Below are 26,807 nucleotides of genomic sequence, written 5' to 3' on the forward strand. Positions count from 1 at the left end.
GCGCCGGACGAGCCTGAGGCGCGCGAGGCCCCGCCCAGTTCGACGCTTTGGCCCTCCGCTCCCCGCCGGCTCCCGTAGCGGCGCGTGAGCTCGCTGACGTCACCAGCCCAGCGACGCGGCCGGCGCCACCGCCAGCCCGCGCCGCTACCGCGATGTTCAAGGTGAGGAGCCCCATTCCCTCCCCCCTCCCCGCGGCGGCCGTTACGCGCCCCCTTCCCCCCCCCCGCATGGGGAGGGCAGGCGGCGGCCGGAGGCCCTGGCCCGGCGCCCTGGGAAGGGGCAGCGGCGCCGGCCGCGGTGGCGCGGCCGGAGGGCGGCGGCGCGGCCGGCAGGGGGCGGCCCTGGAGCGCCCTTGGCCGCGGGGCGCCGCGCCGGGCTGCCCGGGGCCGCGGCGCCGGCCTCTTGCAGCGGCTTCGCCGTCAGCCCCTCGCTTTCTCCGTTAAAGCCAAGTGTTATTCATCGGTTGCGTAGACTCAGCGGTCAGCGCGCTTCCGGCTAAGTCCTTTCGATTTACAGCTTGGTGTTTGTAAAAAATCTGGATTATCAGCTGGCAGCTGTGTGCAGAATATGCCGGGGGCATTATCTATAACTGCAGTCACCTAATCTCTCACTGATGTTTTAGAGTGAGGCCTAGTCCTCTATTCTTGTTCCCCAGCAAGCAAAATATGGGGACCACCTTCCATTACTTAAAATTTGGTCTTTATTAGACACAGCAGCATGGAATTGTGATTTAGTGTTACTTTCCTACAGGGTTTGGATTCATATAGCTCCGAAATTCCTTATCTTAAAAGTTTTTCAATTTTTGTGTAGGTTTTCAGCAAAGTCTGTGAAAAGGAAGGAGGAAGCTTCCATGATCTGAGCTTAAATCACACAGCAGATATGTTCCCCCAGAGGTCTTTGCCTTAGCTAGTAAGAGCCGTAGCCTGCTTCAGACTAATAGCAAGTTATGTAAGGACCTTTATGTAAGGATTTACTCTCAGAATTATTGAGGGTTCCGTAAGTGTTACTGAATTCTACATTAAAGGGATCACGTATGTCCTGGTGATGAACTTCCAGTACCAAATTCTAGTTGGCACATCAAACTTGTTAGACATTATTCATATTATTCAAATGAAAAGTGATACATTTTAAGAGATAAAAACATTTATTTCAAAGAACATTGAAAATCATAAAAATGAAAGTTTGTTCTTTTTCTGATTCCGGATTTTTTTAACTTCAAACTACATTACAGTCCAGAAACTGAGCTTGCAGATTGCTTTTTTTTTTTTTTTTAGGTGCATTACTTGTCAGTTTGCGTTAAGCTTGGTTATATATTTGAAATCTATTGTAGGGTTTTGTGTACTGTCATAATATTACTACTTTTATACAGCAATTGAGGTTAGGCAAACTCTGGTGCTTAAGGCCAGCCTGGTTTCAGCTGCTAAGAATAGGGAAGGAGACTTCTTGTTCTTCATATCTGTGCTTCAGGTAAAAGGAATGCTCAAGAGTGGGTTTTCTTGTTTGTTTGTTAGGGTTGGGAGTCAGGAGAAAGAAGGGAAGAGAAAATGCAGCTGCTTCTTAGGGCAAATATCGCCCTTCACAAAAGCATAATTAAGTATAATTAAGGATTTCCTTTCTTTTCCTCTCTCCCAGTCTTGACAGACTGACAGTCACAGTAACAAGTGAATTAAGAAAATGGACATAAGGAAAAAAAAGTTCTATTTTATCTTGCGCTCTTTTTCCTGCTCATATTGAGAACTAATAGAGAATCTATTTTTCCCATAGGTTTTTTTAATTAGGAGTTAAAAACTTTGAGAAGGACACAGTAAAGCAAAAGAATGAAAAATGAAATATGATGGGCTTTTCTATCAGTTTTGGTATAGTTTGTCTGTAAGTGATCTGGTGCTTACAAATAAAGTTGAACTCTTCTGTTAGAAAAAGTAATAAACTTTTTTTAGTTAATGAAAATACAAAACATTGCCTAGAGAGGATGTCTTTTTTTTTTTTCTTTTTTTACCAATTGAATAGATGTAGGACTGAAGCAAATTGAAGCTCCATCAAAATGCTTTAGTAAAACAATTGGTTTAGTAGTACTCTGATTAAGAAATTAAGAAATGAGATTCTAAAGTGACGTTTGGAAATGGAAAAGAGAGCAGTTAGTTCTTCATAATACAGAATGTTTTATTTTGTGTATATAGCACTTCTAGTTGTTGATTCCATTTTGTTGTGTAAAATGTAGATAAAGAACCCTTGGAAAATGTCTGCACTTCAGTATTATGATAGTATGAACAGTATTACAACAGTACAGTTAAAGCTTTCTGTTCGAATAATCCTGTGATCATTGACAACTGTTTGGAAAACTGAGGTGATGCCATTCTTATGCTCCACTGTTAGCATGCTTGATACATATGTGCATATTTACATAAAACACTCAAATGTTTAAGGCATTTAGATTTACTACTCTTGTTGGTGATATTTAACACTATTTATATTATTAGAAAATTATGTAAACAGAGGCAAAAAACACACCTATTGTTTAACACAGTAGACTTGATTTATTTTTCCTAAATGGAGGTGAATCAATAATGAATTATGCTTTTAATTAAAGTATCATTTTACAAAAAACTTTATTGCTGTTTTTGTAGATTTCTTTTATACGAAGGACACTTGTGAAAACATTAAATTGAAGTTGTGAAAATTGTGTCATACGTATAACAATTGTTTGCTCTAGTCAGATATTGTGTCTGGGTGACTGAAGTTGAGAGAGGCTTATTTCAAAAGCCTTCCCTATTGCTAACATCTTTTGAGTGTAGTATATGCCATTGGTGTAACAGTTATTATAGCACAGCTATTCTTAGTTTACTAGAGTAGCTTGAAATTTAGGCTCACTTGAAATATTTGAACTCAACATGATAGTTCAGATAACTGTTAGGTGTAGTTTAAATAAATGTGATGCTACGTTGAGGAAGGCAAATGGAGTAGATGAGTATCTTGATGCCTTTTCTAGACGTATGTTTTATTTTTAACATCAGAAAAATCGCAGCAAGTAATATTTTACTGAAAACACTTTCAGAATGAAAATGCATTTCAGATTTTTGCCTTTTCAGCGAGAGAACAATTTTACAGTGAAATAAAAGAATGAGGAAATACATCCTACAGTTAATAATGGTTAGTGGCATTCATGTTTTTGTCTTGGCTAATTAAAGTGTGTGAAAAGTCTTTGTTTAAGCAAACATTATTAAAGATTGTTCATGTTTTTCCTTGACTGTGAAACATAACTGGACTGGTCATTGTGGTGTTTCATTATATTGCTGTATTAATGAGTCTATATAAGTAAAGAAAAACTTCCATTTTAAGCAAGTTTTTCCATCCCTTTCCATCCCTTTTGGCCCTCCATCAGATCCATTGCATCTTTCTGAAAAACAACCATGTGGCCTGATTCATATGTGCTGTTTCTTGCACATGAGCAGACATTTTCAGGAAGTTTGACAACTATATATTCTAGTTTTGAGTTTGAAGAGTCTCTTGGTTTTATTTAATGTTTAATAAATATTCAATCTGTAAAGCGGTGGATGAAATCTGAGTTGCAAATACTGATCTGTATACAATAAACAGTCTGTATAAGTTTAAAGCTACTTTCTAACAGTTCTGCAATGGGCAGAGAGAAAGTGATTTAAGACTAATCGTGTTGCTAGGTTGGTTGTTGTAGAAGGATGAAAGATGCACTGATTTAACATAGGCTTGTTTCATAAGCCATTAAGTCACTATAATATCCTTACTATCCCTGAAAAGGAAGAGGTCTTGCTGCCTTCTTCTTCATCCCCTCTTCCCTAACCACACATTCTTCTGGTGCTAATCAGACTGTTTCATGAATAGGTTCAATCGACGAACCCCACAAAAAGCTCTCCACTTCCTCTGCAGGATTAATCTATGCCAAGTTAGTGAGGTGAGTTCCCTTGCAGTGAAACCCTCCAGCCACCAAAGGCAGGGCAAGGGGAGCAGCAGGACTAATCAGGCCATGAGCATCTCCGGCTTGGTTGCCACAAGCCATTGGATTCCTTCATGCTGTGACATGGTGCAAATAACAGACTGTTGTAACTCTGCACAACTAAGATATATATGTTTCTCAGTTTAGTAACATGAAGACGAGATATTGAAAGGTCTTCTATTTTAACTCTCTTCTTGGATTAATAAGGATAAACTAATAAGGATGAGTATTTGTTGGAAATTTTTTGTGTGTGTATTCTTGATTAGTCAAACCTCTTAAATTCTTGGGTTTTTGGTTAAAGCATGCTCTTCCTTTAAGAAATACAATTTAACATAGATCCTGAATATAGGAAAAATTGTATTTACCTTTTATATGGTGATTGTGTTGTGTGATTGAATCTGAGGCATTCAAAAACAGTCAAGTGTCTGTCATGATGCTAGCAGTACTGTAATTCTTGTCTCACATAAAAGTAGGAGATAATCAGTGATTTCTAAGAATTTTAGAACTATGTGCTGATACTTTCAACTGTAGGTCTTTTTTTTTTCTTTCTCCCCTGTAAATCTGGATGTAGACAATAACTAGAATTAAAATGCTGAATTTTTTGGTATTAGCTACGGAAAATAGATGCATTATGGAATTTCATAAAATTGCTTAAAATATGAATTAAGTAATACAATGTTCTTAGTATCTATACTGGCAAAGTTGAGTATAATTGTATTTCAAGTGAGAAAATGATCTTTTTGTGAGGTGAAAACTGAGATTAACATTTACAGCTGCTGTCTCCTTTAGTCTTAAGCTTTTCTAAATACCTTCCGAATAATTTGTGTGTTACCATTTGAGCACCCAAGAGTGTTAGGTTGAGTACTACTGACCTCCCTTTCTCCTGACTTCCAATCATCTTAACTTATCACCTATGACCGTATACTGGAGCATAAATATTGTCTGTATAGAATGTGTTCCAACATGTTGTCATCTTGTTTGGACTTAGAGCTTACATGTCTTCTCATGATGTTTCCAGGTAATTCAACTGGGGGCCACCCCTGTTAGCCTGGGCTTGCTCTCTATCCAAGTTTATGCTTCCTCTTCAGAGAAGGAAACTTCCAAAAAGGAGTTGCTGAAAATTGATGAAGTAAGTATGGTTAGATCCCTAATGCTCTTCTACCTATGGAGAAATATTTGCAGAATTCTGAAAGACCAACTATATTTTGAAGAGCAAACGCATTTGTGTGTATCTCCTTACCTTTTGTATCTTGCCTTTAAACTCAATTCTTTATTTTCAGTAACAGAGAAGTCAGTATGGTGTTGCATTTGGTGAAACCTGCTTGACAGTGTCAGACTTGCTCTCATGCATGATATTTTTTGTACATTAAAGCTTTTTGTTCTTCATTCAGAAATTCTTTTCACCTTCATAGTTTACCTGGAGTCGTGTTTCAAATCCACAGGAATATCTTTGTTTTTTTATCTAGATAATGCCATATATTTTTATGACAAATACTGTTGTCAAATTCTGTTAAAATTTCATTTTTGTTCTCAAATGAAAGAGTAAAACCAGAAGATTGTATTTCTAGAAGTGCAGTAGTTTATTCTCTGTTTTAGAAATAAATTTTCTTGTCTGGTAGCACTAAGTATTGTAGCCTACAGACTACACTGTCTCCACCCAGAATTATGTCAATTTTCATTGCTTTGCAGCATTAGGACCTAGGTAGCAACAAATACAAAATGCAGTCATAATTTAAACCTGTCACTCAACTGTTTCCTTAAGATGTTTCAGATGTCTTGGTTATATCACAATTGGAATTCTGTAACTTCCTGTCCTATCTCAAACCGTAGTGTAATTACTTACAAGTACTGTTGCGTATGCTTTTAACGGTCTCAAACATTAAAGACATATTTTATAGTTCATAACTAAATATGGCCTTATGTCTGTGAGATTTTGTAGTTTTTTTTTAACGTAGTGGTAAAACATTTTAATCCAAAGTGTCGTTTCATGAGCAGTGGAATTATATGAAGCTTTTTTTTTGTGTAGGCTTAGGTCTTTTGGATATGTCTGCATTAGCAGTTCACTTACGTAGCATGAGAAGATCGACAGCTGAAGCAGTCTCCTAGCTTCCCTCAAAGGAGGAACTTTAGCTTGGGTCTTTGTGTGCCCTGCACCTCCATTGGCATGAGTCAGTAGTGAGGCAACAGCCTGGGGTTACGCTCGTGCTGAGTGATCGACTTGCCCGTCAGCTTCAGTAAAGCAGCATGTGCGATGGTGGAGTTCCGGTGCCTTTCTTAGCGTTCACAGTGTGCAGTTTCTGAAACTGTCTAGTTTCATCAGACATATGGGAATTTAATTACCTCTGAGACTTCTATCCGTGTGTTTCAAACTTGGCTGTGAGGTTATCTAACAGGATCAAAAATTGTTAGCAGGTGACTAATTGTGATTATGATTGCCAAAGATAATCAGAGATACAGCGACAGGTACATAAAAATAATTTGACAACTTCCATAGTTGGATTCCTCATAATATTTTAAAAGAAAATAATTTTAAATCTCATTTCCCTAGGAAATCTGGTTAACAACTTTTTTTACTACTATAGATAATTGTTTCCAACTTACCTTGAAAAGAGTGCTAACTGCACTTTGAAGCAACAATATGTTGCTTCAAGATAAACATTAATTTACACTTAACTACAAAATGTTATATAAACTTTTATACTAAACACAAGTTTAGTATAAAATATCAGGAATTTTAACATTTTTTTTCTATTTTTTCTATTTTTATCTAAGTTTTGCTGTTCCACTTCAATAGTATAAACTTTTTTTTTTTAGTGGTATACTACAGTCTTAAATGTGCTCAGGTAATTGCAATAAGTACATTGTGCCTTAAGCCCCAAATTACGGTGTTTTAGTATTTATTATGTGAACATGCCCGTTGCTCTTTAGGTGAATGTTACAATTTCTGTTTGCTCCTATCATCATTTTGGTGCTGTTAATGCAGTCAATTGCTACTGCGGTTAATGGCTACAACGCTGGGATGTAGTACAGTTAAACGAACAAAAAAAAAGCTGGGATGTAGTTTATTAATAAATAAACCCATTTGTATTAGGTGCTACCTTGGTTAGGTAACTACTTAGACTCTCTAATAATGGCCTGTGCAAATAGAAGAAATGATTGATTGTGACTTTAAAGTTCTAGTACATTTGGTATGTTAACTGGGAACCAGAAGTGCTGATTAAGACTAGAAACATTTCTGGCAAGTATGTTTTGAATTCTTATTAAACTACTTTAACAGTAATTTATAACTTGTGACTTAGATCATATAGCACCTACTTTGGATGAATTGCATAGCAATTAGAAGTAGTCATTATTGTAATGTATAATTAAACTTTGCTCCTAATAGTTGTCTCGCAGCTGTACTTGAATTTTTATTATGCATTGTTTACGTAGCAAGCATCAGGCTCTCTGGTAAGAGACTTAGTGCCCTGCAGACCTACTTGCATAATTACACCTTTGTTTTTAACCTCTTGTTTGGTAATATTCACAGCTGTCACTCTACTCCTGTCCAGCTCGTGAGACTAAATATGTGGAGAATCCACAAACCCAGTTGGAAGAAGGGATTTCACATTTGCGGCATGTTATGGAACCATACACAGCCTGGTGTCAGGTATAACGGTTTTGTTAAATGTGTTAGCGATTTGGTGATAAAGGTTTAGCCAGGTTTCTAGATGCAGAATTAAAATATTTCTGAATGTAAAAGAAAGAACTGCTTTAAAAATAGTCATGAAAGGATTTGAATTTATAAGAATCTTTAGATGGCAGCAAAGTATTTTTACAAAAAATAATTATCTTTAAAAATATTTTTCCCAAATTTTGCATGATTAAAAGGAGATTGACATAAAATATCAAGTGGTGTGTTTTGAGGCAGCAGTAATGAGTTGTCCTCACTGCAACTGTGACAGGGAAAAACTGCTTAGAAAATAAATCAGTATTTTCAGAACCAGAATGTTGAGGGAAGGAACATGGCTCTCTGGGAGAGAGAAGATCCCTAATCACTACATGGTGGCTTCTAGGCCTCATCCCAAAACGTTTTTATGTATTTTTATTAGGTAGCATATTTGTACCAGTATAACCTGTCATTAAATACAGAAACGGTCCTCTGGAGCAGAAAGGAAAGGCGAGGTCTTTGTAATCTGGATCTAGACTATTGTTACTAGGTTACGGAGTTGTATGATTGCTTTCTTGCACTCTTCTGAGCCAGTGACTGTTGAGACTCTCTTAACTCTTGTTGTGCTAGGGAGAGTGTTGCATGAAACATTTGATCAGGTAGTCTTAGCTTTTAAAAAATGTACTTACTCCTTTTTTTCTGGAAAGAACATGGATCTGTATGTTTTTTAAAGGAATGTTGTGGACATTGAACTCTTGAGTCCTCTAGGTCATAAATACAAACCAGAAATACATGTCCCCTGTAATTCCTACATAAGCTCCTAAGCCTGAAAAGGCAGAAGGGTGGATGGCCCTGTCTTCTGATCTGTTCTTGGCAACTTTACATGATTCTCTACTTCATGTGCTGGCTGTTGTGAACCTTGCTTTTAGGCTGCAAGCTGCTCTTTCTGTTCTGTACAGAAAGATGAGATTTTGAGCTCAGGGCTATGGTCCTGCCTAAAAGTTCTATGTTGTGGTGCCTACCGTTCATACTGCCTATACCTTTCCTGAAAAAATATCCAGGGCCACTCACAGCCTCGTTACGTGTTTCTGACATGCACATCAGCAGGGTATAAGCTTCAGTTCTGAATGTGAAGGGGGATGTTCTGCAGTGTCACTAGAGCTCTGACCTTTTTAAATGCCTATGTTCTGTTTGGTTGCCTGTGGTAACTGTAACTGAGAGTGAAATTTGAGAAGTGACTAGTTACCTGGTTGGACTGATTGCAGGTAAGCTCTGTACGGTGCTTTACATCTCACTGGCCTGTTACTTTGTTTGCCTCATTTTTATCTACATGGTAATTATTTGCATAAGATATGCTCTTTTGCTCAGACAACAGATCATTTCTTCACAGTGGTTCACTGACTCATTTTATGAAGCAGGCATGTAAACTTCATGGTTTTGGAGTCATCTTGATTGCTTAACTGTAGTCAGAGCCTATTGCTTCCCCCCCCCCAGCTACTTTAAAAAATAACATTTTAGATATCCATCTCAGTTGCCTTTCAAAATGAGAGGATAACCCAGGATATTGAAAATAGAATTGGCTACATTCATATACCATTTTTTACTTTTTTAAGAATTACTTGCTTAATCCTAATAGAAAGCCAGTTCAAAACACAGATGCAGAAATAAGAGTTTTGTGTGAGCTCTGACAGAAGATCAAACTTAGTCAGTCTCTGAGTCTTTAGAGTATGCTCTTCTTTGCACTGGCATTTAATATGGCCAACACCCATTTAGTGTTATGTTCTGTCTGTCATGTGCTAATTTTTCTTTTGTGACAAACTTTTGGTAAGTCACTATTACCAATAAGGAAATGAAACTTCTTCTAAAGATACTGTCGCACTGTAGTAGCCTAAACAAATGGTTTCACTTCCCCATAGATGTAGCTCAAGTAGGATCAAGACTATTCTGTTCTTTAACTTCAGGCACGTATGTTTAGGAATTTGTCTAGTACGGTCTGCCCAAAGAATAAACTGTCTTTGCATAATTAGCAAGGTTGCTCTTACTAAGTTTTGTTTCTGCTTTGATAAAAAGCAGTGTGATTCTCCCCTCTACCCCCACCACTTATATTTCCTACTTACTGTCAGTCAGGGGAAAAAAATAGAGGTAATTCCTGGAGTTGCTGTAGTGCTTCTTTGATTAATTGGTTTTGACACTGTATGGCATCTTTTTTTTCTCAGATCATCTCAAAAATGCCATTACTAATTGCTAATGGCTTGAGATAATGTCTCTTGGAAAGGGGGATTAATCAGCTTGCAGAATGACTCATGTCCCTCTGAAGTGCAAAAAATGAGTTTTAGTTTTTTATTTTCTTCCTTTGCATTCTTAACTCAAGAATTTGCAATATTTATGTATACTGAGAAATCTGAGATAATCCTCAATTTCAGCTACTTGATCAGAAACTCAGTGAAATAGTGAAGTAGACCTCTACATTTTGAGGTACTATATTTGATCTTTCTCCAAAGACTACCTTGAGAAAATGCTGTATGTTATGCAAAATGTAATGTTTAGCAAGCCTAAACTTGTGAGTGAGGGGAAGAAGTAGGAATAAAGGGAAGTAGTCTTGGTGAACTGGGTAAAATTAGAACTTGTTCTGTTTTCCTTATTTTTCTTACTGGTTTTGTATATTAGAATAAAACAATGCATACATTCATTTCCTAGTTTGACCTTGAATAAAAGATCTGCAGCTGTGTTTTAGACCCAAACAAAACTGTATTATGGGTAAATGAACTAGAGGTTTTCTTCTGTTGTTTTGTTTTGTCCCCCCCCCCCCCTTTTTTTTTAAGCAACCTAAAAATCTTTTTCTTCATTGGCTTAGTGACAATGCAGTGGTTAATATTTTACTTAATTGGTATCTATTTACTGTTGTTTTCTTTTCTTTTCTTTAGGATCTTTATGCTAAAGCTATGCCCAAACTAGAAAAAGCTGTTGAGCGTGGTAGAGGTAAATCGGTTTAGTTTTCTATATGAACAATTTAAAATGCAGGACTATACTACATCTTAAATTAAAAGGAAGTTCCATTAAGTATCATTCTACCTATAGTCTTTTATGCATGTAAGGCTGTTTTTCTACATGCATTTCCTTTATGGACCATTATGACACATAGTTAAAATCTGTGACCTGCATCTGTGGATGCAGGTCTATGCATCTAGTGCCAATAAGAATGACAGACATGAAGAAAGAGTCTCACAATTTATTCCTGCCAAAAGGAAGCATAATTCAATAGTAGTTGCTTGACCCAGCCCTGTAACTGAACCTTCCTGCAATCTTTATTTGTTGTTTCCAGTGCTGGGTCTTGTTTTTGCTAAGCTTAACTTTATCATTTTGGTTTACCTCCTTGGATCTCTTAAGTATTTTGAATTAATACCCTTTAAAGCATCCTTTCCCGTTTTGGCTCCTTGAGACTCAGTATAGATACTAACAGTTGCCTCTTCATCAGAGCTCATTTCAGATCCTGGGCCTTAGTTATCCTGTCCTTAAATTTAACATTCTATCTTTTGAATTCCTTTGATTTTTCCATAGCTCTTTTTATTCCCCATATGAGGTCCCTATTGGACCTTCATATGAGAGCTTCCTTCATTTCTGCCATGTCTTTGTTTTGTTCTGTTCTGTTTTTGTACGGTGTTTCACTGAAACTAATTTTTGTTAGCATGTAAACATAAGAATCCATTTTGTAAAGATTTTTATCACCAACTTGAAAAAGATATAATTGAGATGCAAAAGAGCAAAACAAAACAGATGGCCCAGAAGTGAAGGCAAATCTTCTATGAAAATTGGTAAATACAATACGATGTTCAGTTTCATTCATGTATCACTAGAGAAGATCTCAAGGGCTTTGAATTTTATGCCAGCAGTTACAAAATGTGCATGATAGTTAAATGTGTTTTGATAACTCTTTATGTCTTGTAACAATTGCCAGCATGTATTGATGGTTCCTTATCACAAAAACACTTTCACATTACATTAATGCACTGTGTTCTGACCTCTTTTCAGAGGGCTGTGAATTTCTCCAAAATCCCCCTCCTGGATTTTATCCAAGGCTTGGTGTGATTGGTTTTGCTGGGATTGTTGGATTGTTTCTTGCTAGAGGTAAGTGAGGAGCCATTGAACTGTTTGTGTTATGATTCGGGGTAAATTACTTGTTGATGGGTTTTTCTTTCTTTGGGAGTGGGAGGAAGAATCCTAATTTTTAACTGTGAGATATCTGATGTAAGTTACAAGTATGTTTCTGCAGTGCTTGTCCCATTATAAAGAAACATCACGCAAAAGGTGCGTGGTACCTATTCATTATTGTTTATGAATCTGTATTTGTTACTAGAATCTAGTCTTTGATCTTCAGTTAGTTTATTGTAACAAAAGTAGGAAAGGATTTTTTTAGACTAAAAGTCTTCTAAATTGCTAAAGTACTTGATCATGTATGTCGCTGTCGACAACTGGAGAAATAAATTATGGTAAAATACAGAGGTTCCTAAACTATGATACATGTATGTATGTACATTTGTTGTATATTCAAGTCGCTTCAAAGTTTTGTGTGTCCAGGTGCAAAGCTGCTGCAGACAAGAATATCCAGCAAAAATACTTGTGAACTCTGGATATAGTATAAATACAAATGTATTTTGTGGTGCAGAAATGTGATACAGCTAATTTCATCACATTAGTTGAAGAAACAATAATATGTTTATGCTTTGACAGGAATGTATGTTAATTCTAGAAATGTACATTATTGTAAGACATTCTTAATACAGTGAAATGAGATAACACAAAGTTGTGGAATTTAAATACTAGTGAGGACTTACTTTGGATAAAAAATATACCTTAATGGACTCCATATATGTTGAACAAACTGGAAATGTGCACTTGGCTCTTCAGAAATGGCAAAGATTCTATGAATGCACCATCTCCCTCTACCTGCCAAAATTTAATTTCCAAAGATGATATATTCTCCCATTTGAAGTTCTTTCTCTTTGAGTTCCTTCTTCTTGAGTTGTTACGTGATTATGAATAAGATTCATTTCTAGCCTTTGAGTGTGGCAAAATTATGGAAGAAAGAAAAGTAGTCTTGAGACTGGATCTGAAAGATAAGAGGATCCTAAGTTTAATAAAAATAAATCCTTCATAACATGAATATCTGTTCTGTGAGTCTTTTAGGATGGAGCCATAGTTTATTAATTTTATCTGATTATCATTGACAATACTGGAGAAAATATCTGGACTGGTATTTCCAGAGAGTATTCCTGCTGTAATAGGAAGTACACCCTAATTTTGATGTTGCAGAATGTTAGAACCAAATTAACCAAATTTCCTCTTTATTGTTGGGGATTTTTTTGGGGGGGGGGGGGGAGTGGCATTTGGAGTTGCATTCCTGAGAAAACTGCCCTCTTGGAAGGTACAGATAAATAATTTCTTCCAGGTCAAACCATAGCACTTGAAGATACTACTGCTCACTAGGTAGAAAGTATTGTATTCAGACTTGAGTCATGTGAATATTTTGTAGTCATCCGACTCGATTTAAAATGCTGTCGAAGGTAATCTGTTTTAACCTGGTTGACTTGCACTGGAACAGATGGGGAGTATTCCTGAATTCCCCTTTGATGGGGGTCTCCAGCAGGTAACCAGCTACTGGAAGGCAATACTCTCTTCAACTTTTAAATTACTTCTAAAGTGATACTGTAGTCATGCTCTGATATACTATCACTAAGGAGGAATTTTCCATTTCCAAGAATTAAAACAAAAGGGTCATTTAACTGGTTGCAATGAAACTCACCTTTTCTGTGCTTCCTTATAGCTAATTGGTACCAAGTTCCATTATCAAGAAATTGGCAACATCACTTTATGACAGTTTGTCTATTCTACCATTAACTGTTTCTAATCTCATCATGAGAATGTATTTTTGGAAACACTACATATTTCTAATGTGTGTTTCCTCTTCAGAATTAAGAATCTCTTTATTAGAAGGAAATATATCTTTGCATATACTACAAGCTATGCTACGAGCAACAGAACTACCGAAGCCTGACCTCTGCATATCTGTTCTATATCCTATACCCTATTTCCCTTTTTTCCCATTACTACTTGCTTTTTATTTATTTATTTTATTTTATTTTATTTTTTGCTGTACCTGTTCTCTTCTACATTTCCTTTCTGGAGAAATTGCAATGTACCTGTAACTAATTCAGGGATGCATGTTCTCACTCGCAGTCAGGGTTACACGCCTGTGACCAGCTGTGATGAGGGTGATTATTATTGTTATTAGGCAGTTACATTTTTGGTCTTATTTAATAAAGATTTGGTTGAAATTGATCAACATATTCAAAATTCACTACAGATTAAGCAGTGGGCAGACAGCATGATCTTAAGTACTTTATCCTAGTTGAACAGTACTTTCAAATTCTTTGAAAATTGCTACACTGAATCAAGAAAACTTATTCATAAGAGCAGCCGTGGAAGAATCAAGATTTGTGAGTCATGGTAAAGTCTTCTCTTTTTTTTTTGTGGAACTTCTCTTGCTTCTGCGTGATTTCTCAAAAGAATGTTAACCTAATCTTTCTTTGCCTGAGTTTCCCCTTTTAGTTTAGGAAAAAAAAACATCAGTTGGTATAGTTTCCTTCAGTATTTCTTAACTGTGACGTCATTATTCAGTGCTGAATTAACTTGTGTACTGCAGCAAATCTAATTGTAAGGTAATTTGCAGGATGGAAAGATGCTAATAAAAATATTTTCTAAAGCAAAAAAAATTGCTCTGTTTAATCATGCTTTTTAAGAAACCAGTAGACCTAAACAGAAAATCTGCTGAACTACATTTAGTAAAATTGTGTTGATAATGTATAAAAGTTGAGTGGGCCATACAGCTAATGTATACTCCAACTATGTATTTTTTGTTGTGAAACAGGTTCAAAAATAAAGAAGGTGGTGTATCCTATAGGTTTCATGGGAGTTGGTGCATCCTTGTATTATCCACAGCAAGCAGCTGCTATTGCAAAGGTCAGTGATGGTATTTTTCATTGGAGAAGTGTTTTTTACTTTGTCAGTTATTTCTTCATACCTTCAAATTAACTGATAATCCATTTTTGTAAAAGTCCTGTTTGCGTGCTTGGCACTTAACAAAATAAAATTGATAGTTTCTTTGTCAAAGGACATGCAGTCAAACAATGCCAGTCAGATGTTCCATTTCTTTTAGTGACCTTGTTTTGCCTCTGACATGTAGAGTCTTCAGTTTGAGGAATATGAACTCCTTTCTGTGTCCCTAAACTCCAATAATTATAAATTAACATAAACATGATTAGTAAGTACAGTTTACATGTGCAGTTACAATACTAAGGAAGCCTGAGATATCTTGACAGTATATGAAAGCAAGGGTGGGGGAGAGGGAAGGGGAGGGGAGAGGAAGTTTTTTTTTAAAAAAAAAAATCTATGGCAAAATCATAGAAACAACATTTTGAGATAAGTTAATATTTATTATATGCCCATGAAACAACTGTTTACTTAATTTGCTTAAGTGCATTTCCTGTGAAATAAAGAAATAAAAGACCAGACAGTTGCCCACAGTCCATACTGATCTCAGGTCACGTGCCTTGTCTGCTCATTCATGATTTTACTGGCAGATTTCTCAGTTGTCCACCAAATTCTTCAGATCCCGCACTTAACCACCCACAGTGTGCATATTTTGGTGTAGAAATACTCTAATTTGAGTTGTCTGGTATAGACCACTTGCACTTCTGTGTATCGCATTACTCAGTATGACACGGAGATGTCAAGATGAAAATATACAGTGTTCTCAAGAACAAATGATGTTATTAAAAACCAAAAGGTTATTGACTTAAGGAGAGTCAAAAAGTCTATTTGAACTTTGCCTGCATAGTGATACCTTGATCTTGACTAGAATGTTTTTAATGCTTCCAAGATTCAGATACTCTAAATACAAGTAATTATGTTAGCTATTTTTAGGAAGTGACAATTATGCAAGTGGCAGGAAAAAGCATCAATATTTAAGAGATTTAGACTTTTCTGTAGATGAATTGTGTATTGAAATTCTACTTGTTTTCTGATCAATAAAGGAGGAAGTGATTGAATGGTGTTCAAAACGATGTTACATTTTTAAAAGAAACTCAGTTCAGCATTAACTATGGATTTGCTACTAATAGCTTCACAATACCTTGTTTATTTTACCAGAACTTTGAAGTGCATGCTTGCACTTTGATTAACTCACAGTTCTTAGTTTGACTATAACAAAAGCTTTGATACGAAAGACTGAACCTGAAACTTGATTGGGATAGGTTTAGCTTTGTTGACTTGGTCAGGGTGCTGGATCTAAGAGTTGGGAAGCTTCTGTGGGGAGTGATGTCCTGAGGTTTTCTTTTTTTTTGTTTTGTTCCTTTGTTCTCTCTCTTGCCCTCCCCCACCTTTAAAAAGCAAAAGTTTAAGAATATAGATATTACAGAATAAAAGCTTTAAAAATACTAAATAGAAGCATTTTCTGCTCTAGTAATTATTTTGAAATGTTTCATAGGCATTTCAAAAAGATTCTGTAAGCCTGAAAAGAGATGCTTGCAGTATGAAGCTTAAAAGCCACATTGATAGAACAGTATAGGAAATATTTTGGTATTTTGAAACCTAAGTTGTTCTTTGTTTTGTTCTTTTCTTTTTCCTTCCTCATTTGAGTACTTCATTATTACATTTCCATCTGAAGTGGTATAGTTCTCCTCAGTTGGTAAAGTTTGGATTTAGCCATACTTTAAAATCTTTTCCTTACTGCTCTTATTAATGATTTTCCATTGCCGAGTTGGAAATAAACTCAGCAAAAAGTATTTGCATTGAGGTGTAACACTGGTTGCATTTGTCTGGGAGAAGACTTTTTTCTTCCTTTAGGTAAAATGTGTGACTTGCTAACTAAAGTCACAATCACAGAGCTCACCATTGCTCTGGTGAAACTGTATTGCTTTTCAGCTAATCATGAGCATTTCAGAAGGTTTTATATTAACTGGGACTTGTCCTGTGTCTGGAAAAACTTTCCATAATTAAGTTAGTTATATCAATCCCTTTATTTTTAGAAGAACTGTCAGTAATATTTTATTTTTATGTATTTGTATTGGAACTTCTCAAATTCCCTGAAACAGCATGTGTTTTATACTTACTTTCTTCTTGGAAGGAAGAAAAATCCTTCTAATACATAAGTTTATTTTCTTGACAACAAACTAAATTATGTGTTTGTTTTTAGACTGTATGTTTTTCCTTGTCCAGTTCCTTGCAGTGCATAATGCATAAACAGGTGTATCTAGTGCAACCGAGAGCTTGGCATAGTTGCAGGAACTAGGGGTTGAAAAGAGGGAGTTGGAGTCATGTAGTCCACCTCAGCCAGAGAATGAAACGCTTGTGAAATTGTACCCAGCTTTGTTAGCGATAGCAATATAATGCAGAAAAGCTGTAGATCGTTAGTTGAGTTTCTCAGCATGCATTGTTGATAAAGAATTGATAACTATAATTCTGTTTGATAATCTTCACAGATAACATACAGAAAAATCGATATTATAAGCTTAGTCTTGTGTACAGTTAAAAGATGGAAGCTTGTTTACCTGCGGATTATACCACAGAAATTGCTCATGCTACCGGCTGTGCTTGGTATGGGTATTTGTGGCCCAGGATCACTTTCAAGCTATTTCAGGATCCCTACTGACAACCACTCAGTGTGACTTTTGAACTTGTTTGTTCAAATGTTAGCATATAAACTAACTTACAGTGTTGCACTGAACACAGGATGTAGTTTAGTATACTGTAACACAAATAAATTGGAAATTGTTATCTTCCAAAAATTAAGAATTCTAGATTAGTACGTAGAAAAATTTGCCACTTTTCAGATGAACTCTTTGTATGAATATTCAGATGAGCACTTTGAACAATCTGAATTAAATGATTGTGTTCCTACTACTCCCTTTACTTTGCCTGGTTGGCACTGTATATAGAACTGTAGAATAAGGGCAATATATCAATACTCTTAAAGTTCTCCTGGGGGAGGGGGGGGAAAGGAATATAAATCCAAGACTGTTTCTAACACATGGCTCTGCTGTTGTGCTCGGTAGAGGATGCACAGGATGATTATCAAAATTCTTGCATGTGTTCCTGTTGACCCTGAAACTTGCAGCTTACAGGTTGTCTAGTGCTGGGTTTCTCAGCCCACAGGACCTGAGATCTGTGTGGGGCCCGCGTCTCTGATCTTGAATCCACTGCAAAATAGCTGTCCCTGCTGCAGTCTGTATTATATGGCTTTGTATTTGCACTCTTCCTAAAATCTAATGCAGCACTAAAAAAATAGTACAAGGCTGGAGGTCTCAGTCTGGTTCAAAAACTCGCTTGTGCTAGTAGCAGTGAAAGGTGGTCACACGCTTTCTATCAGAAGTGCATCCATTACAGTTGTGCTGTGCAACTAGCGTAGGCCCTTGTGTTCAGGCAAGCAAAGGGAAGTGGTTTGTCACAGGATGTGCACCCAGCTGTGAAACCCCTTGACACAGGATGCTGTGGATGCTAAAAAATAAAGGTGTTCCAGAGCAGGCTGGACAAGTTCGCATGAGAGAAACTCATTGAGGGTTGGTACACAGAAATCACCTCTGGCTCAGGAAATCTCTGAGCTGCAAGTTGTTGGAAACTGGAAGACTCTTAGGAGGAAGTGTCATTTATGCTTGCCCCGTTCTTATGGTCTTCCTTGTTTTTTCAGTTTTGCTTTTTGTTGGAGAATAGAGTGATGCTTTCTCATTTCTTTATTTGTGTGTGTGTGTGTGTGTGTGTTTAGTTGGGCAAATTGTCCTTTTTTCCTGTTGCTTATTTGTAAGAAAACCAGTATTGATATGAAGGTGAGTACTGACCTGAGTCTGGAGTTCCAAAAATCCAGCGCCCTTGAATTCTAAAGGATACTGTGAATTTTACAGTTCCATATTATGTAGGGGACATGAAGATGTTGTCTGTTACTAGGCAGCTGGACTTCTGTCATAAAGTTACATGTTGGGGTCATATAAATATAAATAAATATAAAGACAAAAACTGTCTTTCTTACCCCTCCTGTGTCTTAGAGGTTGACCGATGGTTATTCATTGCAGCCACCTATCAGCAGATTAAGTCTTGCTTCTAAATAGCAAACAAACCAAGGAGTACTCTTATTGATTTGTCCAAGCAGTGAAAATGTAAAATTGCAAAATAGTAACAAAATAAAATTTCTAATATAGCAGGAAGGTCAAATTAAGGAAAAAAATTTGAATATGTTAAATCTACAGAAAGAAGGGTACTAAGATTATAAAATCCAAAATTATTTCCCTGCAGTATCCCCTATCCACCCATTTTTATACAAATCTACTTCAGTGTATTCTTTGAAGAGTTTTTAGTAGGTAACTTTTCTACTTCTTTTGTGACATTTTTGTTTTCTTTCAAGATGCTGTACACCCTGAGCTGAACAGCATGTATGCATCCCTTAAACATCCCTGCTAAAGATCTAAGTTTTTGAAATCTCTTCAACTTGAACAAAAAGCAAGATAATCTTTTTCAGATGTTTATTAAATTCATGCTTTCTAATACCTTTTGTTTCAAAGGTTGCTGGTACACAGCTGTATGACTGGAGTGTGCAGGGATATATTGCTTTAGAATCTCTCTGGAAGGATACTCCCAAAAAGAAGAAATCTGGGAAAAAAAGTGATAAGGTAAGAAGTCTGAGGGCTTGATTTTTGAGTTAGTAGAGAATGTATAGACACTCACAACATGTTCCGATGAAGCATATCTATTTTAAATAGTATTTTTTTTATTCTGAGCTTTTTTCTCTGAAGACAAGGATTTGATACTGTCTTTCTAACCTCTAGAAAAATTATTCCATTTTAAACTTTCAGAAATACTGTTTAGAAGTTTTATTTAGCAGTTGTTCAATGTGTGATCTACTAAGTTTTCAATAGAAAAATTAGGACTACTTTGTCTGAAATGCTACAGATGAAGATTTGTAGTCCTGATTATTAAAATACACTTACTTTTTAAAATAAATGCTGATTGACTTTTAAAGACAGAATTTGTCAAATTTAAAAATAGCATTTTTTTTCATTATATGTATCTTGTCTTTGAAAGATGTAAAATAGAATCTGGTAGAATCTGGTTTCAAATTTATTCCCTTCCCCCTCCCCCCCCTTTTTTTTTTCCTTGGTGGGTGAGTGTTCAGGAATATTTGCTGTAAAGATGCAATTATGTACTGATCTATTAAACATTACTATCTAGTCATAAGAACTAGCACTTTATAACATTATATGGATATGCAGCTCTTAGGAATTTAGTCATGAATGACAAGCTGTATGGTTTTGTATTTATAGCCCTGTTTTAGAAAACTTGATTTAATTGGTTCTCATCAGGAAAAGTGCCAATAAAAGTAAAATTATTTGAGTCATCTTTGAACCTGTGTCCACGTGAAGTACTGAAGGCAATCATTGCTCAGAGTGCTGCTTTCTACATTTCCAACTGTTAAATGTTTCTCAAGCACTAGGCTATTGTATGAGAGACTAAAGTAATGTTCAAAAAGACAATTTCTTAGTTTAAATAACATTCACTTTTATTTTCTGTTTTACAAGTCACTGTTTTTTGGCTGGTGTTACCATTTTGTGCTATGCTAAGCAGATTGCTTTCCTGCATTGAATCATAGAGCAAGTTGCTAACATAGTGGTTTTGTATTACAGAGATTGGCAGACCTTGGGGTTTCCTTTAAAAACAGAATTTCTGAATTAACACTGCTAATTCAACTAAGTAAATGTGTGCATGCTTATTTTTAGTTTCAGAGAAGAATAGCTTTCCCTGTTTCCCCCTACAGAGCATCAGTGATACATTATAATTTATTGGAGACAGTTTCTTCTTCAGAGAACTGAAGCATTTTCTTTAGCCCTCCTAAGGCCCACTTTTATAGAATATCTCCATTTGGTAGTATGTGTACATTTAGTTACTTTAAATCTTAATATCTCAACAAGTATGCTCTTCTATAGTTCGTTTATAGTCAACAGAGTAGTTGCACTCTGTTGTATCATTCAGTGTGCATGCCATTATCTTCAGTTTTTGAGATAGTATTTGTAGCAGTATCTAAGTGTATTTGTTTATATATTTCTCTGTGCTGGAGCAGTATATATTGACACAAGTATTTTGTTTATGTATGTATTAATATAAGTCTTTGGGATTAATTCTTGTGAAAAAAGTTAAACATGGAGGTTGAAGAATATCCAATAAAAGAAAAATGCCTTCTATCTTTGAGAGAGATTCAGATATATCCACAAAGTCCATTCTTAGAATAGCCCTTGAAGTGAAGGGCTTCAGGACTAGAGTAAAAGCAAAATCAACAGCTCAAAGAGTAAGAGAAATGAACAGGAAGCCAAAGACCGAAGTGGTATCACTCCACGAAAAAAAAGAAAGGGAGGGGAAAATGTATAGAAGAATGACTTTGTTAATGCTTTACACTAAATTGAGACTCTGCCTGTAGTTTGAGTTGGTCAGGTATAATACATAACTGTAGTGAATTGTAGAACTTCAGTTGTCTCCAGCTATGATGGTTTATTTCTCTAAAATGAGAGATGTTACGACTAAATAGTAGCATCTGATTAGTAGTAGACAGTGGCACCATTATGCAAGAGCAAATATTCATTTCCTAAAAGAAAAAAAAAATGCAAATGAGGTTCTATTTTGCTTCTTCAGATGCATTTTACGTTCTATAAAATGTTGCCAGTTTCAGAATTAGTGCAATGTATAAATGATATTATTTGGAGATTAGCATTGGCTTGTGAAGAAATGTGAAGTGTTTTAATGAATCATTGTATTTTATAATATTTTGACCATAATTTGTAACTCGCCTCAAACTTCTCAAGTTAATTATCTTAATGGTGTTTTGGTTCGTTTATCTGCTAGACTTTTCCATTACTGCACGGATGTAGGCTCTCTTTGTAGTTGCACCTCTCTGACTCAGATAAGCAAACTGACTGTTGCGAAATATATGTAGGCTTAGAGAAGCAGAGTATAAGAGACCAAAGAATTGGTTAGAGCTAGATAGCTTATGACAGATTAAATGTGTGTGGGAGGGAGAGCCTGCTAGGTCAAACCATTGTTAGGAAAAAATTGTAATGGTTATTAAAAAAAAAATAAAAGTTCAGATGCGTAACTTTAAAGCTTCTGTTGTTTTGAATGTATTTCTAGACTCTTTGCATCTTTCATTCCTGATTTCTAAGCAGTTGTGCTTGTTCTGTTGATTAAAAACTGTTGACTTAACAGAAGGGCAGCAGTCTTCTCTTATTTTACAGATTAGTTCTTTAAAGTAACATGCCAAAACTAACTGGTGATTTGAAAATAACTTTGAGCCAGCAGAAAATTTTAATGTTTCATTGTGGATCTTCTGGTTGACACTTAGCTAAGAACATATGGTAACAGTTCCTACTAACCTGACAGTGCAGTATAGCTTTAACAGTGGTGTTCTGGGTTGTTGGGGACCAGAAATCCTATCTGACCGGAATGAAGTGTCTGCTGCCTAGAGGCCCTAAGAAATAAGGGGCGTCACTGAGGAAGAATATGTTTCAGGGAGGCAATATCACTTGGATAGACCACAGGTATGGGATCTAGTTTCCTTGGTAGGTCTAGGTGTGGGACTAATGCCAATACAAGGTGAGTTGGAGAAAGGTTCACACATCCTATCAGTTGCCAAGTCTTAGGAAAGTAGGCATCAGTTGTATGTTGGTGGAGAGTTTCATTAGTGGATACTCGCTCTGTATTGAGTCTGGGGCACTTAAGTAAAGAAGAACTTGTATAATTCTTTGAATAAACAAAGGTTGGTTAGTTAATCATACTTTCCTTTCCTAAAACCTCCGCTGTCAAAAAAAAAATCACAAAAAATATAGGCAACATTAAAATATTTCAGAAAGACAAACTGACAGTATCGATTAAAAAATTAGCTGAGCTTTTTATTTTATTATGTGTCCTAGCCTTTCAAAAGGAAACACATGCTTGTTATTGGAAGCCAAAAACTTTGAAGCTTTCATCTTTTAATAAGGCTTATTCAAGCATTTGCTACCTCAGCAGAAAAACAAACCACACAAAAATTGCAGAGACTACTAAGTAAACACACTTCTTTCCTTTCCTCCTTGCAGAATCTTTAAATTGGTAGTGTTAACTATTGCCAACTAACTTGATGAATTAGGCAAGATACAGAAATCTCATAACTGAAATGAAGTACTGCACGCTTCAGATGGAATTGCCTGTATTTCAGATGTTCAAAGGTCTTTAAACACTTGAGTATACAGCCTCATTGCTTTTTTGGTGCTCTGAAGCTGTTAAAGAGAGGGTGTTGTCTCTCTTTAGAGAAGCTGAACAGCAGTTGTAAAAAGTCACATGCTTTCAGAGAAACTGGAATGTGGACTGAGAAGTATTTCTAATGGGAAAAAAAGTCTGCTCTCAAATTTCCTTTTGTCTACTTTGGTGAACTCTTATAAAGCATATGAGCAAAGTTTGTTTTTTAAAGATAGTGTAGTGATGTTCTAGCAGGATGAGGTCAACCATACTTGATAATGAGAACCTCTGTGTTTTTTGATACCTAAAAGCAGGGATGTGACTGTAACATGAGATGAGAGGTCAAGACTACCCTAACAAAATGTTGTCGGTCCATCTCTAACATTGAGTGTTTGTACTAGCACTAAAAGTGCTTTTTGTTTGTGCTACTGATTAGATTCACAAAATCAATATAAATCATTCCAGGAAAAAAAATGGCAGTAATTTAAACTGCATAAAAATAGAGCTTTTGCTGATACAAAACTGTCAAAGAAAAAAAAATGTTCCCAACTATCATGTACCAAAACTGGCAAAGTACTCCAGGACAGATTCTGGGACTTCTGCTTTAGTTTGACAGCCCAGTGAAAGAATCTTTTGTTGTTGTTGCTGTTTTTTTTTTTTTTTTTTTAATATATTCATTCCTTATTGTCGTGCCTTATTATGGGCAAGTAGATTCTATAACTAGTGAAGGCAAATAAAAATGTTATTCTTGAGTTTTAGCACATGTAATCCATTTCAGGAAACCATGCCAGAGCAAAAGATGTTACTGTGTGTTTTTGTTTTTGTGACATTCACTCTAGCATTCTTCTGTTGCTACACAAAGGATTCCTGCAAAGATCCAAACATTATATGGGTGGCTCTTTTTGGCTTGTGTTAGTTCGTTTCATTGCTCATGTCTCTGAGAGTCATAGGTATCACAGCTGTGCATAACTGGATGTTTGTGCAGGAATATGTCATTTAAATAGACATGGTAATGTTTTGAAGGTTTTATGAATCAAAAAGCTATGCCAAATGGAGGTCATATCAACGGAAATCAAATTTCTGCTAAAAGAGAAGAATTCCAGGACGTTCTGCTTTAAACTACTCTAACAGTTGAAACACTATGGCTGGAGGCCCTCTCCAGAGAAAGTCAGTTGGGTAGCTTTGAGTACACGATTTACAGTACAACGTTTTGGTATCCTGAAGCTGGCTTGCTGAAAGGGGTGGTTGTCAAGATGAAAGTATGTGTCCAGTAAAAGTACATAAGAATCATAAGTGAAAAATGAGTATTCAGTGTTTTATTTGCAAAAGGATGAAACATTTTCCTAATAAGGGACAGCCAGAGTTCAGCTTCCTTGCACACTATCTTGATATAAAATAGACAACATTTTTGCTACTTCTCCCAAATTGGTAGAGTGGTAGAAGAAATATAACCACTTTGGTGAGAAGCCAGGGATATTTTAAAGATATCTTCTGTTATTTTTTGAAATTATTTTCCTTACTTGGGTAATCTTACAAGGATAATTCCACAAAAATCAGTGGTGTTACTGTTGATGTTTATATTATCAGGTTGTAAATCTTGGGGGTAAAAGACAGGGAAGTGACATTGGAAAGAAAGTGAAAAATGTGTCCCTCAAAACCTCATTTATCTTTAAATTTAGTTGCAAAATTTGCAGTGGATCATATTGTCTTCTGTCTTCATACAGCTTTTAGAATGATGTATACTGTTTGAAATCCTTTTGAGTAGCCTTAGGTGGCATCAAGCTTTCATTACTTGGATTTTCCAATTATGGAGGCTAACACCCTGCACTGGCTTCAGCTAGTCTTTGTGGTCTCTCTGTTCTGCCCCACTATATCATAGTTCATGTAATATTTTGTTTCTCTCCCCCCCGCCCCGCCTTCTTGTAGCTTGGTCTTCCAGTGTCTATAAAAGCTTGTTGCTAGTTGAACATTAAAGCCAGTGAATTGGAACTTTCTTTTCATATGGTCTGTTTTGGTCTGTTTAATACTGGCTAAGTTTGTTAGCTCTAATACCTGCTCTTAGGTCAGAGGGATGGGCCACACATGGCTGCTGGAGGATTTTTGTGCAACACCATAACTTCAAGGACTGTAGTTTTCTATACGAAGAACTACAGCTTTCTTTTATGGAAGATCGCTTAAAATTAGTGTTTCAGAGCCACAGTTTAATACAGACCACTTGTAAGTTTCTTAAGAGTCAGCTCTTGTTTTTCAATGTATGTCCCTACTCATCTGATGTTTATTTTCATGGAAGGCAGCTTTTTGCCCTTCCTTTTCTGCTACTTGTAATACTTCGGTCATTTGTACTGCTAGTTTGTGCTGCCGGGTTGTTCCATTCAGTGAAGTGCTGCTTCTGAAGAGATGCAAAACTTAGCTCCAATACTGCGATGGTTTCATCCTCAAGTGACAAGAGCGTGTATTATGGCACCAAGTCATTTAAACACAGGTCAGCCAGTCAGCTAAAAGGTACTGAAACACACAAAAACAAATTTCTGCAGTCAGTTCTCTCTTTGCTTTGTCTTTATGGCATTCGGTTTCACCGTATTTTCAGCTGTTCTAGATATTCTTTCTCTCGTGCTCTTTTTCTTTCCCTTCTTCTCTTTACCCAAATTCCCACCAGACACTGAGTCAGTCACCTATTATTTTCAGTGAAGTAGCCAAAATGTGAAAAGCCGGAGTACACCAAGAACACCATAGTATGTCCCAACACTAGGGCTTTACAAGCACCCTTCTTTGCAGTTCTTGTTCCTTTCTTCATAATTGTGCTCTTTCCCACTTTGCTCCAACCTGTGAAGATCTTAGAGCGTACTAATTTCCTTGCTGCCTGTCGTCGAGAGAAACTCTTGCAGCTTACTGTTTGGTTTTCATTCCAGTCTGGTCCGTTGATAGAAACTATTTGTGATTTACCAATACTGGTGTTCTTTTTTCTTTTTCTTTCTTTCTTTCTCTCTCTCTCTCTCTTTTTTTTTTTTTTTTTAATTAAACATAGCCATTTGGGCATTTTTAAGAAGTGTCAGCTGGTAACAGACCGCTTCCAAGCGCAAAGACCTGTGCTCGCTCAGAGCAGGCTTCGAGGCCTGCTACTACGGCGCTGCAGTTTGTTCACCCGAAGGCTCTGGTGGAAGTTGCGGTGCCAGTATCTTGGCTGGTTAGCCTTACAGGGAGCGTCGCAGCTTGTGACCATGGTGAGCCTAAACTGCGGTTTAGGAGGTTGGTTTCAAGTTAGTGAGTTCTGAGTATTTTTTAAAACACAACATAAGTAGCTGAGAGAAATTCTTTTTACTGTAAATGCCTGTAAGACTTGTCTTTAGTAGCTGCTCAACAGACAGGTGAAAGTGGGTCATCTGACCCAGTTAACTAAATGATAAACCTCTACTGCTGACCAAAAATGCTGTTTACTGTCATATCTTCTCCTGTTGCTAGTTGGCAGTAAGAAGAACAACAGAGTGAAAGTTGTAGGGAAAAAAATATATACTTTTTTTTTAAATTGGATCCTTAGTTTCAACTGTTGTGAATTTAAATAGGTGGAGAGGAAATAATCTACTGTGTATGAAAGAAAAGTTTGTGTTTTTCTTTAGTGCAAACTCAGAAACACACTGAGTAACATTTAAAAACTGCTTCATATTTCTGAGAGACTTAAATTCAAGCTCAACTGAAAATAAAAGGTGAAGAATAATTGGTTAACTGGGAAAGGACAAATGAGATAAAGCAGCGATGTTATCGTTATTCTAAGCAATATACTGCAAACAAAAGAGAACAGAGCAAGAAGTAAATTATTAATCTGTGAGCCCAAATGCTTTATTTTTCTTTTGCAACCTTTTATTTTTTCTCCCTCTAATGGCCGGACTCTAC

The 26,807-nt window shown here is 36.4% G+C and overlaps 1 protein-coding gene across 1 annotated transcript in view; it reads left to right on the forward strand.

Moving 5' to 3' along the window:
- Positions 1-70: 70 nt before the first annotated feature.
- APOO (apolipoprotein O) overlaps positions 71-26,807 on the forward strand; it is a 32,462-nt gene continuing 5,725 nt past the window's right edge. The window contains exons 1-8 of the mRNA XM_062600235.1: positions 71-161; positions 3,087-3,147; positions 4,986-5,096; positions 7,497-7,616; positions 10,541-10,595; positions 11,646-11,741; positions 14,542-14,633; positions 19,223-19,330. Of these exons, the coding sequence (XP_062456219.1) occupies positions 3,118-3,147; positions 4,986-5,096; positions 7,497-7,616; positions 10,541-10,595; positions 11,646-11,741; positions 14,542-14,633; positions 19,223-19,330 (612 nt within the window). The 5' untranslated portion in view covers positions 71-161; positions 3,087-3,117. The remainder of the gene's footprint in view (positions 162-3,086; positions 3,148-4,985; positions 5,097-7,496; positions 7,617-10,540; positions 10,596-11,645; positions 11,742-14,541; positions 14,634-19,222; positions 19,331-26,807) is intronic.

This window comes from Rhea pennata, chromosome 1, assembly GCF_028389875.1.
Source record: "Rhea pennata isolate bPtePen1 chromosome 1, bPtePen1.pri, whole genome shotgun sequence".
Taxonomy (NCBI): domain Eukaryota; kingdom Metazoa; phylum Chordata; class Aves; order Rheiformes; family Rheidae; genus Rhea; species Rhea pennata.